Source organism: Homarus americanus, unplaced genomic scaffold (genome assembly GCF_018991925.1).
Source record: "Homarus americanus isolate GMGI-L3 unplaced genomic scaffold, GMGI_Hamer_2.0 scaffold57980, whole genome shotgun sequence".
Lineage (NCBI taxonomy): Eukaryota > Metazoa > Arthropoda > Malacostraca > Decapoda > Nephropidae > Homarus > Homarus americanus.
In genome coordinates, this window is record NW_024716703.1 from 16,150,959 (window position 1) to 16,167,163 (window position 16,205).

General features: G+C 36.5%; 1 protein-coding gene across 4 annotated transcripts in view; it reads right to left on the reverse strand.

Moving 5' to 3' along the window:
• LOC121858313 overlaps positions 1 to 15,690 on the reverse strand; it is a 175,293-nt gene extending 159,603 nt beyond the window's left edge. The window contains exons 1-2 of one of the 4 annotated variants that reach the window (XM_042354649.1): positions 15,556 to 15,690; positions 15,151 to 15,299 (exon numbers count right to left, since the gene is read on the reverse strand). In XM_042354649.1, coding sequence (XP_042210583.1) covers positions 15,151 to 15,248 — 98 coding nt within the window. In that variant the 5' untranslated portion in view covers positions 15,249 to 15,299; positions 15,556 to 15,690. Of the gene's footprint in view, positions 1 to 15,150; positions 15,300 to 15,433 lie in introns of those variants that run through there. The other 3 variants (XM_042354648.1, XM_042354647.1, XM_042354651.1) reach the window with 3 other exon arrangements.
• Between the last annotated feature and the right edge of the window lie 515 nt (positions 15,691 to 16,205).

A 16,205-nucleotide genomic window follows, 5' to 3' on the forward strand; every position in this document is an offset into this window, starting at 1 on the left:
ATTTGAAACTTGATCGGTACTCTATGCATCATTTCTTCATGTCGCATACACATTGTGAGCGTTGTTGTAGTAGCCTAATATTGTGATTTATGTAATTAGTGGTTCCAAAATAATCTTATACCTTTACTATATCCACTAATTCTGCCACACATATAATACAATCCTATATGACAACTCATCCACTTCCATGGTTACTGTAGTTCACAGTGTGAAACATTTAATATAACATACAGTTTAACTTATTTACAAATACTGACATTCTCCAGTCATAATGAAACAAAGTAATTCAATATTGTCAATGAAATACAGTAGCTAATTTCGGCCGACCAAATTAAGTACGAAATGTTTCACATTCAGACCTACCAACCCTCACGAGACAACAGGAATGTTCAGTTGGAAAATCACGATAGTTTTTTTTACCGAGTGTACATATTCCAATAAGCAGTTAACAGATTTGCACTCATAGTTATGCTGTCAATGAAAATTCCATTTACTAGTAACAAGGAAACAAGGGCAACAGGGTATGCCTGCGAACTATAGTTGTATTATTTAACGTATATAAAATAAGAGAACCATGCAATAGTAACTGTTCATATAACTATTGTTGTAAATTTGTCAGAATGTAAGAGGAAGTAAAGAAACAAACAGGTTTACTGTACAATATTTGGGTAATATCGGTCACCGAAGCCTAAAACTTACTGCTCTACAATAGCTAGACACTTTCTTAATAAAACATTCATAGTGAAACATAATACAGTCGGCCCTTAACATACGCGGGTTTAACTTAAACGGATTTGCAAATACGCGGATTGCCGCTGGAGGAATATTCATTCAAAGGAATATACATTATTCAAATCACGCGCGACACCACACACTGCACACCACACACACACACATCGCCCGCACCACCCCACGTTCCCGTTCTCCCTCAGTCAGTCAGTCTCGCTGTAACCACGCTTGTGTTGACATCAGCATTGTAGTTGCCAAAAAATTACATTTCCGTGAATGTATTATATCAAGCACAGTATGAATAGAATATCACTAATATAACAGTATTTTAACCGAAAACTATTAAATAAACGAGTAACATATCTTGAACATCGGAAGGTTAGGTAAAGTCTTTTGTTTTCATGTAGTTTATCCTAATTTACATTGAAATACATTACGTTTCAGCAAAACTACTATTTATTTCTGAGAATATGGAAATGCAATATTTTTGCTGAAATGACGTACGTATTACAGTGGAAAGTGACGAAAGCAATGACTTTCGCTTTCTTTCGTTCAAAAGATGTTACCGTAATCGCTTTTCGATTGGTTTTCAGTTAAAAAACTGTTGTATTACAATAATATTCTATCCTAATTCACTTGTGATGCAACAGTTTTTAACTGAAAACCATTCGAAAAGCGATTACGGTAACATCTTTTGAACGAAAGAAAGCGAGTCATTGTTTTCGTCACGATTTTATCCCACTTTCCACTGTAATACGTAACGTCAATTCAGCAAAAATATTACGTTTCCGTGAATGTAGTATATCAAGCACAGTATGAATATAATATCATTGTAATATAACAGTATTTTAACCGAAAACTATTAAAAAACGATTAACATCTCTTGAACATTGAAAGGTCAGGTAAAGTCTTTTGTTTTCGTCATGTATGTTATCCTATATTACATTTAAATACTTCATGTTTAAGCAAAACTACTATTTATTTCTGAGAATATATTCATTCAGGTGCAGTTTAGGTAAAATATACATGTGATGTAACAGTTTTTTAACTGAAAACGATTCGAAAAACACGTACCCTCTAGCCCTGTTCAAGGAGAAGACTAGGAGGAGCTGTTTGGTGCTGAAGACGATGACAAGGAAAATGATTTTGATGGATTTTAATGAAAATATTCAGAAATATGGTATCGTAGTATTTATTCAAGTGAATTAGGATAGAAAATTATTGTAATACAGTGATCCCTCGGTTAACGAACGCCTCGGTTAACGAAATTTCGATTAACGAACTGCCTTCAATAAGAAACTTCAATTCGGTTAACGAACAAAAATTCGGTTAACGAATTTCATACGAACCGACCTCAACATGTTTTCGCTTGCACTGGCCGGGCAACCAGCTTTAGTATCAGTCCGCCAATACATTAATCGGTTCTAGGGCTTAAATTCCTTACTATTTTAGTAAATATCAAGAAGTTTATACTATTCAATAATTTTAAAAGTTTAATATTCAATTTTTTAGTCATTTTAACAATTATTGAACATAATTGAAGGTAAGGTGACTAGTTTAATGCGCGGCATCCAGCCTCTTAACACAGCAAACAGGCGTTAGTCTCTCTCTGTTTTCACTGGAGGTAACATCTTGCTTCAGACTCTCTTCAACTAAATGCTTTTTTCTGTGTTTCCAAGCAAATTATTGGTAATTTTGAAATATATTTTACATATTGACAATATATAATGCAGTGCAGTGTTGATTTAAAGAAAATAATCTTGAAATACACCAAGAGAACTAAAATTTTATGGGTGAAATGGTGCCATGGGGTGACTTCTCTTCCACCCCAATGCCTTCTCTTCTTCCTTCTCCTCCAACCCCATTCTAATTCTCATAATCATCATCCAGGAGCCTTCTACATACACACCTCAAAGTAAGTGAACTTTTCTACCATTTTTGTTGAATTTAGGCAATTTTCGGTGAGCTGGAACCAATTACCCAAAAACCCATTGAAACAATGGTTTCGGTTAACGAACAACCTGCTGGAACGGATTGAGTTCGTTAACCGAGGGACCACTGTACAACAGTTTTTTAACTGAAAACCATTCGAAAAGCGATTACGGTAAAATCTTTTGAACAACGAAAGAAAGCGAAAGTAATTGTTTTCGTCATGATTTTATCCCACTTTCCACTGTAATACGTACGCCATTTCAGCAAAAATATTACATTTCCATATTTATTTCTAAGAATATATTCATTCAGTCACAGTTAAGGTAAAATATACTTGTGATGTAATATTTTAATGAAAATACCCGGTATTTAGAAATACGGTATCGTAGTTTTCTTTTGTTTCAAATTTAGTTAACAAAGATTGATGTTTCAAATGTAATGAACAAAAATTTATGTATCTATAAATAAACTTTAAAAAATGAATACTTTATGTTTTACATCATCCTGTGCTACCATACCATGCATTTGGCTACTTTGGGCTTGCTATGATGACGCAAGAGATCTGCCCTGGCAACTGTATCAACACTCACAGCTGGTGGTGCGTCGTTTCCACTGTTTACTGGTAGTTACTGGTAAATATTTTTAACCTAACAAAACTATTACCCTTTAGAGGTCGACCCCCAATTTTTTGCCAAAAAATTTGGTCTTAAAAAGTCGAACTACACACAGGTATATACGGTAAATAAGGACATGGGGGGCCAGGGGTGTTTTTAGGGGTGGGGGGGCAGTTAAAATACGCGGATTTTTAACATTCACGGGTATCTCTGTTACCTAATCCCGGCGTATGTTAAGGGCCGACTTTATATGCTAAATGATCTTATAATGTCCTTGATAATCTTGACAATTTTCCTTGTAATGTCTGTGTCACTGTTATTTACTTACATAAAATTAAATCGGTTTAAGATCACAGAGTCAACAACCACAATGTCGGTTTGTATAAATTAATACAGTAAGTACTGTTACCGCAAGCAGTAATGAGTAAGATGATACATAAACAAACATTATGTTAGACTGCAAGTCATGTCATGTTTATTGAGCATGCCTGCCAGTATACAGTAGTACCCCGTTTACGCGGTCAATTGAACCCAAGGGGTACCGCGGAAAGTGAAAACCCGCGTAAAGTGAACAACAGAACCTATGGGATTAATTCCAATAGAGAATGGCCCGACCCCCAAACTCCACTTTTTCCGACACAATACCTATGTTGTAGTAAAAATAACATCTTAATTTTATGATGGTATGCACACACAATTAATATTTAAGAGAAATACAGTCGCCAGGTTAATGTCCATTCAAATAATGAACTCAACTCCCCAGCTCACTGGCTCCTACCTCTCTGAGAAATGTTTGGGTGAAAACACTAGATTTTAACGTATAGTAATAAATAATACCTCAGACTAAAGTTAGGATAATATAACTGACATTTCTGGATTCCTTGCAGGTCAGGGAATATTTTGAATGTAAACTTCATATATTTTGCACAAAAGATAAAATATTTGCTTTGTGTAAACCAAATTATTACATTAGATCTAAAAATTTGTATGTCTAATGCAAAATCCATGATGTTTATATTCAAAATGATCATCATATTGTAAGAATTCCAGCAATGTAAATTATATTCTGGCCGGGTAATTTGTATGAATTTTATGAGTTAAAACAAATATCTTCAGTAGATAAACAAAAAATATTCTTCACGACACTATCTGTCAATCAAAATACCCCAGCTGGGTCCGTCCCTCCCTCCTTACCCCCCACCTTCCCTCCCTACCAGAGAAATGTTTGGGAGAAAACAGTATATTTACATTTTTAGTAATAAATAATAACTCAGACTAAAGTTAGGATAATATAATTGACATTTCTGGATTCCTTGCAGGTCAGGGAATATTTTGAATGTAAACTTCATATATTTTGCACAAACGATAAAATATTTGCTTTGTGTAAACCAAATTATTACATTAGATCTAAAATTTGTATGTCTAATGCAAAATCCATGATGTTTATATTCAAAATGATTATCATATTGTAAGAATTCCAGCAATGTAAATTACATTCTGGCTGGGTAATTTGTATGAATTTTATGAGCTAAATAAAAAATTATACTTCACCCGCATATATGAGTAGAATATATGAGTAGATGCACAGCGGAAAGTGAAAAGTGAAAGTCCGGTTCTGGCGAGGTGCCGCGTAAATGAGAAATCGCGGAAAGTGAAACCGCGTAAAGCGGGGTAATACTGTATAGAGTATTGAGATGGTGGAGATGGAGAGACCCAGAGGAGGTTGGGGTGTTGGGTGGTAGTAAGGGGAGCTTGTTTGCATATAAACGCCTGATGCAGCAAAGTCGGCCAGCCAGGGCAGGGCATTGCCACTGTAGCTATCCCCATCACAGAGTCAACACCTAACCTGTTTCTCTTGAGACTTTCAACACGTAAGTTTAACTTGTACTTAATGTTTACACAGGTAGACTGAGTCCATTGCATCGGTTATCAGTGTGACAACATAGAAATATGGCAAATTAAGTACTCATTACAAGTGCTAAAATTAGACTACTTACATAGCTATGATTGTTATGTGCAGTGGTGGGCACAGCTAAACGAAAAGTTAGCTTCGCTAACCGCTAATCCGCTAACTAAAAAGTTAACTTCGCTAACGCTAAACCGTTAAACAGCTAAAAAAATTAGCGGAAGCTAACGCTAACCGCTAACTTTTATTATATGAATTTAGCTTCGTTTTTTTTTGGGGGGGGGGGGAGGGCTCTAAAACCCTTAAAAACAGACCTAGAGAGCTGAAATTTTCATTTAACTTAGACACAGAGCTTTCCAAAAAGGTGTAGCTTGCCAAAATCAGATGATGATCAAGATGTACACAGATAATTAAATAAACAAATGAAATTAAACATTAGTTTACATTCGAGTTTCAACATACACTTTATAATCTTTATTTACTGTACGAAAAGACAAAGTATTAAACGAATCCAAAAACTATAGTACTGTATAGCATAGGTAGCAAATAGGTGAAATAGCATCATGCCAAGATCAGATGATGATCAACTTATCAAGGTGTACACTGTACACAATTTCACAAATAATTAATTGGCATTCCCATACAACCTATCGGCCTTGTTCATTATTCATGTAAATATGCAATACCAACCACATACACATTATACCAGTGTATTTTTATATAACTTATTGTTGGTCTTAGTCATGTAAATAAACAGAAAACTTTAAACTTTAATGAAAAGTTTTTAGAAAATTTTGTTTGGCGCACACCTTGGATGACATCCTGGTTATGAACTTACGCAGTACTTAGCATAACCAAATATATTGACACAAAAAATCCTAATTAAATTAACAAATAAATGAGAACTGAAATAATACATTAGTTTACAATTACATTCTATGATTCTTTCAACATACACTGACAGTATTTATTTTCTGTAAAAAAAAAGTATTAAACTTTAATAATCAAAAAATTCCATTCACTCCGGCTGCAGTGGCTGGGCCTTCTCCATCGCCTCGCCATGATGCTGGTTGCCCTTCATAAACATCAGCCTCTCAGAGTTGCCATCTGACAGGGTGGCTCTCTTGGCCCTCAAGATATCTTTGCACGTACTAACACGCAGTCAGCCAAGCGTGCCTGACTGGCTGTTGGAGACACGCGTCGCGGCGTCACACGCTTACAACAGACAGGAACAAACGTGTATAAATTTTGTTAGCGGACTTAAAGTTAGCGGAACTAAATTTAGCGGAAGCTAATTGGTCCGCTAATGGTTTCCAAAGTTGGCAAAAACGCTAATCCGCTAACGAGAAAGCTTCGCTAATTAGCGGTTCGCGGAACCGTGCCCACCACTGGTTATGTGAATGTATATTAGATTAAACATTTATGTATGATTGTTTATGTATAATTTATTTGAAATACTAAAATGAATTGTATTTAACAAGTTTGACCGAATTATAACGTTTGGTCTGATTAACCTTTAAACGCTCAGAAGGCGTTTACAAGCACTGTAAGTATATGACTAATACATAAGTACTGTAGCAAACTCGTTAGAATGTATAGAAATATATGTAAATTATTTATGACACAAGAAGAAGAAATAGAAAAAAAAGTGCAATATGGCAACCTGGCCATAACGGTCGCCCCTTGCACACCACATTACAAACTATAGATACTGTACAGATGTACAAGACCTGCACCAGATACATGTTTATATATGTACTAGCTAAAACAACTATCTGTGCAGGTGGGGGTCGATATACCCAAATTTATCGTCCATGTTCTCATATCGTTTCCCACAAAGTATGCACAGATAGTTGTTTTAGCTAAAGTACATTATATAACTATACATAAGTATCATAACAAACTCATTAGAATGTACAGAAAAAATGTTTAAGTTATTTATGACACAGGAAGAAAGAATGGAGAATTAATAAAAAAAAATTATTTGTGCTGTATGACATTCTGGACGCCAGAGCTTAACACTCAATTATCATTCACCCCTTTATGTACAGTACACCCGGATAATTCGCGGTCCTCTATTATTTGCGGATGACACCCTGGATTTACCCATGAATGTCTGTGGATAGTTTTTAAGTTGCTGGCATTTTTGCAGCCAGAACAGGGAGCCATTCATTCTAGAGGCAGTAATATCCTTTACCTGTACAGTGGTCCCTTGGTTAACGAACGCCTCGGTTAACGAAATTTTGTTTAACGAATTACCTTCCATAAGAATATTCAATTCGGTTAACGAAAAAAATTTGGTTAACGAATACCTTACAAATTCCTCTCAACATGTTTTCGCTTGCTCACCAGCTGGAATATTAATCCGCCAATACAGTAATCGGTTCTAGGGCTTAAATTCGTTCCCATTTGAGTAAATATCAAGAAGGTTGTACTATTCAATAATTTTCCAAGTTTTATATTAAAATTTTTAGTCATTTTAACAATTATTTAACATAATTGAAGTACAGGTAACTAGTTTTTAGTGCGCCAAACAGCCACTCAACTCACCAAACAGGCATCAGTTTGTATCTCTGGTCAGTAGAGGTAATATCTTGCTTGAGACTCTCTTGAACATAAACTATTTTTACGTTTTTACAGTACAATTATTGGTCATTTTGAAATTTATTTTACATATTGACAATATATAGTGCAGTGCAGTGTTGATTTAAAGAAAATAATCTTGAATTACACCTAGTGAACTTTAAATTTTATGGGTGAAATGATGGCATGAAGCATGGGGTGATTTCTCTTCCACCCCCACTTCCTTCTCTTCTCCCTTCTCCTCCACCCCCATTTCTAATTCCCATCATCATCATCATCATCATCATCATCAACCAGGAGCCTTCTACATGCACACTTCAAAGTAAGTGTACTTTACTGCATTTATTTTTAGTTTGTATGTAATTTTCGGTGAGCTGGAACCAATTACCCAAAATCCCACTGAAACAATGGTTTCGGTTGACGAAATTTTCGGTTGACGAACGACCTTCTGGAATGAATTGTGTTCGTTAACCGAGGGACCACTGTACATGTACAGTACAGGTTTGCACTTACATTTTGGTCATTTATTTCTTTTATGTTTCTTTTAGTATGGTGTGTACATGTAAATGAATAAAAATAAATGAAATTTATGTAAATCTACCCAAAAATGCAGTTGAAAAACTGTGTTATGAGCCCACGGCCTTGCCGGCGATACACAGGAAGCAAAATCCACCGAACATTGCCCGTTAAAGTACATTTAATAGAGAGAGAGTGAAGCAACATTGCAGCGAAGAGAAAGGGAAGAAAGATTGTCAACTAAAGGAGGAGAGTTAATAAGATGAAATGCCTTTGATTCCATCCTATCTAACAGTTGGACAGAAGAGGAGCCACCCCAGATATGAGAGCAGTACTCCAAGTTAGGACGAATGAATCCTTTATATACTTGAAACAACTGCTCAAGAGTGAAGTAGCTACGGCATCTGTACAGCATTCCCAGCTCTCAGGAGGCAGCTTTAGCAATGTTGAGGATGTGTGACTTCCATGACATATTAGAGAAAATGGTGAGGCCAAACATATCTAGAGTAAGTCTGCGCTTAATGTCGTCCCGCTTAACGTTGTTTCGGTACTGTGTCGCTAGACTTTAGAGACCAAGAATTCGTTTAACTTCCAGTGATCCGATACTACATCGTTTTGCATCGTCAGACTACATTTTACTGTGCATCGCCCTCTCTCGTCTGGCCGCGCTATGTTCTCTTGGCTTGATGAAGATTCTCAGTGACTCAACACCCTCCTCCTCTCCTGCCCTCCTCCTCCGCTTCCGCCATACTCCTTCCCTCCCTCCATCCGCCTCCTCTGCTCCACTACCCACCACACACTTGCTCTATCACCTCCGCCCATCGGTGAGTACCAATACTGTACAAACTTAGTAGTTGTATATGTATGCATTATTTTCTATAGAAATACAGTAAAAGTCCAAAAATCCGGATGCCAGGAATCCGGACCACCCGAGAATCCGGACTTTTTGAAAACTCAAACTTGTTAAATTTAGCGGTCTTTTGTGGGTTACGTGAATGAATGGAGTTGCTTTAAAAAATTAATTTACATAATTCTAATAATATAAGTAATTGTAAATTACAGGTAGCTAATTTTGTTCGTTTGTAATTAGCTTGAACTGAAATGTAAAATTTGAGGCACAATAAATCTTTTGTGTGTATGTGTGCATGAGTGAATGCCACAGCTGCACAGCGACAACAAACGACCACACGATCGCCACTTTAAAATAAGCAATCAAACTGTGACAACGTATGTAATTTTAAGTCCTACTCTCTCCATGTACAGAGTACAGGCCCTTAATAATGGCCCCTAAAGTAGATAAACTTTAATGTATGAAGAGAAAGAAGAACACATTGAAATTGAGTGACAAACTTGAAATAATTAAGAAACTAGAACGTGGTGTGAGCAATACTGTTCTAATGGAAATATACGACATTGGAAAGTCTACAATTTATGATATAAAAAAGGCAAAGAATAAAATTCTAGAATTCACAACTTCTTCTGAGCCATACATTAAAATTGCTGAAAGAAAAAGTTTACATTGGCCCAAATTAGAAAATCTTGATAAAGTGTTGCACGAATGGTTTTTGTTAAAACGATCAAAAGGTATGGCAATGTCTGGGCCGATACTTATTGCCAAAGCAAAGTCTTTTAAGGAGCAAATGAACATCGAATCAGAGTGCGCATTTAGTGATGGATGGCTTAGGAATTTCAAGACTCGTCATGGTATTAGACAGTTTGTTTACATTTTTGTCTAGTGTTGACTTTGTTTCTTTAAAACTGCTCGTTTTGATAAATGAAGCATGCTTTATTTGCTAATGAATAAACTATCAAAATGTACCTGTTCATCTCATCTTTATTCCTCCTTAAATTTTAGTTTTAAAAGTACTGCCTGAGAATCCGGAAAATCCGAAAATCCGGACCTACCCAATCCCCAAGCAGTCCGGATTTTTGGACTTCTACTGTAGCAATGATTTTCTGTATATGTAATGTATTTCAAAGGGCAAAGGGAGGCTCAGGAACGCAACTCCTGTATTCTATTTATTTCTTATGGAGAAAATTGATTCGCTTAAGTTTGTTTCGTATAACATCGCGTTTTGAGGAACATAACCCCGACATTAAGCAAGGACTTACTGTATTTTAGAATGACTAAGGCCTGAAATGCGATTGGTGGGAAATTCTCGACAGGGCAAACTGGAGGATACGTAACTGGGATGTTAAGTTAGGTCAGATAAATTAAGTATCACAATATAGAAATCTATAGGCTTTGGTTCCTTAAGTTTACACGAGTACTGTACAGATATAGTTGGTGTCAGCCCGTGTTGGTGTTAGCTTAACTGTGATGTGTATTCCTATGAAGCATTGCTTACGTTATAAAACTTCTACCTTTAAAAATTAAAATATCCCTTTGTTTAATTTATGTACTTTATCAGTTAATTGTATATACAGTATAGAATCCTGATTTTTTGTTATTTAAGTCTCAATGAATTTAAACCTGCTGTAATAGGAGTCCAGACTTCTGAAACTTGCAAGACAGGAGCATTTACCACTTGAAAATCTGTCCCTCGAATACACAACATTCTATTTGCAATACCCTCTTCCACCCTTGTGTGGGGTAAAATGATATGCCACTGCCAGATGTAAGATGAAAACTTTTAATTTAAATTATATTAACCCACATTTTCCCAAATACCATGTAAATAGGATTTAGGTCAATCTAATATGCTGTGAAAAACATTGTGATGCAGGAATTTCCCATCAACAATATTTGTTGTCATCAATGAGTAGAATTCCTTTTGCTAGAGATTTGGGCAATGAAAGAACAGCTGTCTCTCCCCTGAGGGTTGCTAATTGTCTAACAAAAACCATATCAAAATACCTTATTAGTGTCACAAATGAAGGTTAAAGACAAACAAAAAATAACTAAATTATTTAAACTTTTTGTTCTGTTTCAGTTTTGTAGACTACAGTACTAAACTGCTAGTACTTGATAGTAGTATAATGTGATATTATTGCAGCTTCAACCAATATGGCTCTCGAGTTGAACAATGTGTCACTATTATTCAATGGCAACAAGATCTATTCAGTTTTTAAGTCAAAAACCTTCAGCTGCATACTGATTGAAAATGCAACAATACCCTACCAAGGTATCCATTCTTGGTTAGGTAAGGTTGGTTTTGTATTGAATAATGTGTTTTATGATTGTTTTTGATGTTTTTTTTCAATTTTTATATTGATTTTTGTTGTAACTCACTCTTTTAGTAGTGGGTGGGGCTATCTCAAAAGCGAGTGATTTCTAACAAAAATAAATATCAAAATCAAATAAAACACATCAAAACCACCAGGAAAATACATTTCTCAACTCAAGCCATATTGGATGAAAATGAAAATTTACCTATACAGTAATGTCATTAACAGTGTCATTTGCTTATCCCAGCAATTTTTTCATGACACGCCACTGTCACCTAACCTACTACAGCTATATCGAAAAATTTGAAGAAAAAAAAGCTACCAAGTAATACTGTACAAGAAGTGTGCGAGTTAATGAGGAACTTTTCAATAAAAGAAAATTTCCTTTTCTCAAGAACACCCAAAACAATGGAGGAATCAATATTTACCAAGCCTAACCAAACCAAAAGACTCTCATGTATCAGGATAAGGAGTTATTCAACCTAATTTAACATCCTGACTACATAAATTACAGTCTGCCTATCAGAGAATTCCCAGCCAAGTTGCTACTTCCAATCCTAAAAGGTGACAATACGGTACTGGACATGAATGGAACTTTATATTGATTTTTATACAGGAGGATAGAGCAAAAAAAAATAATAATAATTCACTCTATAGCAAGGTTAGGTTAGGGTATTATTTCAGTTTCGGTCATCCCGGGAATCTTAGGAATTTAGGTTAGGTTGGATATAGTTCCTGGGTTCTTTGGCTAGGTTAGGTTGTTTAGGTTAGGTTAGATTAGATCAAAATCATTTTAAGTACGTCAAAACTGTTGGATAAACATACGGATGACCGAAACTAACATTTTACCTATGTTAAGTGGCATTATTATTGTTTCGGTCATCCAGCAAGTTTTAGGGAAATAAGTTTTGGAATCAGTACTTTAAATAATTCTAAGACACTTTTCTTTTATAGCATTTCTTCCACTCATGATTACTTTCAGAGAAAATCTCAATAAAGTGTTGGAAAATCATTGTTTTTTCTAAGTTCTTGTTTATATTAACACAGTATGAGAGAGCTCCTGTGTGCTCATTTGTTGGTTAATATGCTGTATTCTGCATGCGCTAGAGTCTGATACATGCTCAGTTGTTCTTTGGACATTGATCGGTGAGTATGACTTTGGATTAACCAATCACAGCTCGGTACAGTATAGGCCCCTGGCCACTATCCCCTTGAATTTGAATTTAGTTCCAAGATGTCTGTGGAGGGATCTCAAGGAGTGGTTGAAGTGACCTGGCAACAAGTCCACCTCCTTCAAGCAGTACTTGGCGTGCTACATGTTTATTACGCAGTTCAGCGAGAACAAGCTTCTACATCAGTTCATCATCACTGCCAGCAAGGTCTACCCCCGCAGTCGGAGAAACGGGGGCCAGTGCGACCTGTGGATGACGAGGAGGACCCCGATGACCCCAATTCCGGGTCTTCTAAGTCTAATTAAGGTAAGCACACAGGTGGATAGGTTAGGTTTAGGGTTAGGTTAGGGTTTTGTTTTTTTACGGGGAATTGCCCACCCGGGAACAGGTCATCAACCCACAACAGGGCCTGGAGGAAGAAAAAATAGGGGTAAAAAGAAATTAAAAGTAGAAAAGAAAGAGACCATATTAATCTACACAACGAAGATGCCGGAAAATCAACTTTTTGAAGTAAGACAGATTGTATGAGTATAAAAACACAGAAGAAGGCAGAGCATTCCACAGTTTGGCTGTGTGAGGAATGAAGGATGTACTACAACGGGTTATTCTAGTGTGACCGACATCCACACAAAAACAGTGGGCACCGTGGGCCAGACGAGTGTTAAGAGCCCACGGCCTTGCCGGCGGTACACAGGATGCCAAATCCACCGAACATTGCCCGTTAAAGTACCTGTAAAAGAGAGAGTGAAGCAACATTGTGGTGAAGAGAAAGGGAAGAGAGATTGTTGACTAAAGAAGGAAAATTAATAAGACGAAATGCCTTTGATTCCACCCTATCTAACAGTTGGACAGAAGAAGAGCCACCCCAGATATGAGACAAGCACTCCAATTTAGGACGAATGAATCCCTTATATACTTGGAGCAACTGCTAAGGAGTGAAGTAACTATGGCATCTGTACAGCATTCCCGGCTTTTGGGAGGCAGCGTTAGCATTGTTGTGGAAGTGTGGCTTCCATGGCATATAAGAGGAAATGGTGAGACCTAGCAAATCTATTTTAGAACTTGGCAGAATGATTGCATCCTGAAATGTGATTGGTGGGAGCTCTTCTATTTTGGAAAGTGTAATTGGTAAATACTGTTATGTTAGGTTAGGTTAGGTTTTGGATTATTCTGACCTTCATTTCCATTGCAAATTAGTACTTTTTTATGCTTTTCCCCCCACCCAAAACCCCTGGTTCCCACTGGGGTCCCCCATTATCCTTGGATAAGGGGACGAGGCATCTCTAAAAATAGTGATTAGTTGTAGAAATAAAGGTCAGTCATTCAAAAGACACCAAAAGCCATCAGAAAAACATAATTTCAACTTCCAACAATTTAGAAAAAATACGATGATTTTCCCTCCCAAAACTTTTTTTTATTTTCTCTGAATGTAATCATGAGCGGAAGAAATGCTATAGAAGAGTCTTAGAAGTGGGTCCGACTAATTCCCCAAATGTAGCCGCAATGAAGTCAAATAATGGTCCTACATGAATAACTCGGACTGCCAATCACTTCTCGACTGGCATTTGGTGTCATGAAGTCACAAAAAATTGGTAAACTTAATTTAATCTGAGTTAATAGATCGAGTGCATGTACCTAACCTAACCTAACCCAACTCAGATTAAATTAAGTTTACCAATTTTTTGTGACTTTATGACACCAAATACTAGTCGAGAAGTGATTAGCAGTCCGATTTATTCATGTAGGACCATTATTTGACTTCATTGCGGTTACATTTTGCTACATTTGGGTAATTAGTCGGACCGTTAGAATTGTCTAAACTACGGAATCCAAAACTTAGAATCCTGAAAGTCGTTGGATGACTGAAACGATAATTTTACCGGTTAGGTCAGATATTTTAGTCAGTAGTTTCCATCCATTAACAGCATACTACCAAAATTTTTGCCCCCAAAAAATTAAAATCAGTCAATTTAGGATAGTAGCCAGGTTTCGAATTCCGTTATTTTGTAGTTTGCAACCATATTACCTAGCAAAAATAAGATGAATTTCTTCTATGACACTTACTGTGCTGATGAGAAATAACGGAGATATAGCGAGTTAAAAAACCACATCCCCTTGAAAAGCTCTGTTAGCCAGCTGCGTCACATTCTGACGTCGGCGCTAGCCTTAAGGTAAGAACACTAAGGGGGGGGGTCCGAGGTCAGGTTTTACATGGGTTTTATGGTTAGGTTAGGTCCTTCCCTCATCTCTGTCATTGGGGATGGGGGGCTTAACTCGATAACAGATGGTAAGCACCAGAAGGTCAGATTCGTTCTAATCACAACAAGAATCTTAGGAAAACTATTTTTTATGGAAAAATTAAAACCTGGTTACTATCATAAATTGACCTTAAACTGTAGCTCATTCTTGTGAGCTTCATTACTACTGGTTGGGTTACGTTAGCGTCTATTAACACTATCGTTTGCTCTGTTAGGTAGCAGGAAAATATTGATGGTGGATCAAATGCCAACTCTTAACTAGATGGTAATACCTTTCTTTGTTTTTGGGGAAGGAATGGAAACTCAGTTCAGGGTTGTCAGTCTTGTTGGAGGTGCAGCCCCTGGCCTTGCAAGAACTGCCCTTTGGCATGTTCAAATGTTGATATGGAACTCAGTGTTCGAATTCCTGAAGCCTCCTCACCTGTCCAACACAAAACAAACTCTGTAAGATTCACATTTCACATATATCAACATTTCAGAACTAACTACCATATTCACTTATTCTGGCCATATGACATGAAGGAACAACAGTTTGAATGAAAGAACCGAAGTTACTATTCTATGTAAACAGAAGATTCTTGATGACCGGACGAGACGAAACACAAATAAATATGATAACGCCAAAACGTCGTCAGTAACTGGCTGGAAGCTTCTCTCACGCCTGCGCCTTCACTCACCATTCCTTCCTCCACCTTCAGATGGCGCTGGGCACAACACTGTATCTTATCCAACAATAACGTTAATTGATTAATTTTTAGGGGTTTTACTATTCACCAGTGGCACTGCCGTCACAGGAAATATTAACGTGGTCTCAGTACAACTTATTCTGGTGTAAATACTTAACAAATTGAGTAGTTAACAGTTATTTATTCAGAGAAAACGGAAAATGATGTTTTTTATAGTACACTTATATAAAATCAAACGACCCCTGAAGCGAACCATCTATCACAATTTACAACAGAAACTAAAAACAATATATAATTTGTTTTCTATAATCATGCATATAAGTACACAGACTTAAGATGTTCCACAAAATTAGATATGAAGTATGCGGCAGCTGTTAACGTAACACAAAATTTTCAAGGTGAGTTGAAAGAACAATTAGAAATAAATAAAAGCAGTCCACATTATTAGACGGATCTTGTTTAGCCCCTGACTAACAGAAGGAAATGTAATGAAACAGAGTTTACTAGTACATAACTAGGTTTTATTCATCTTATAACTGTCCTTCAGCATTGCATTAGTATATGAAAGAAAATAACATAACAAAATGAGATTATGTTTTATTTTTTATCCTCTTCTTTTACTTTATTTGTATCCTCTTGAC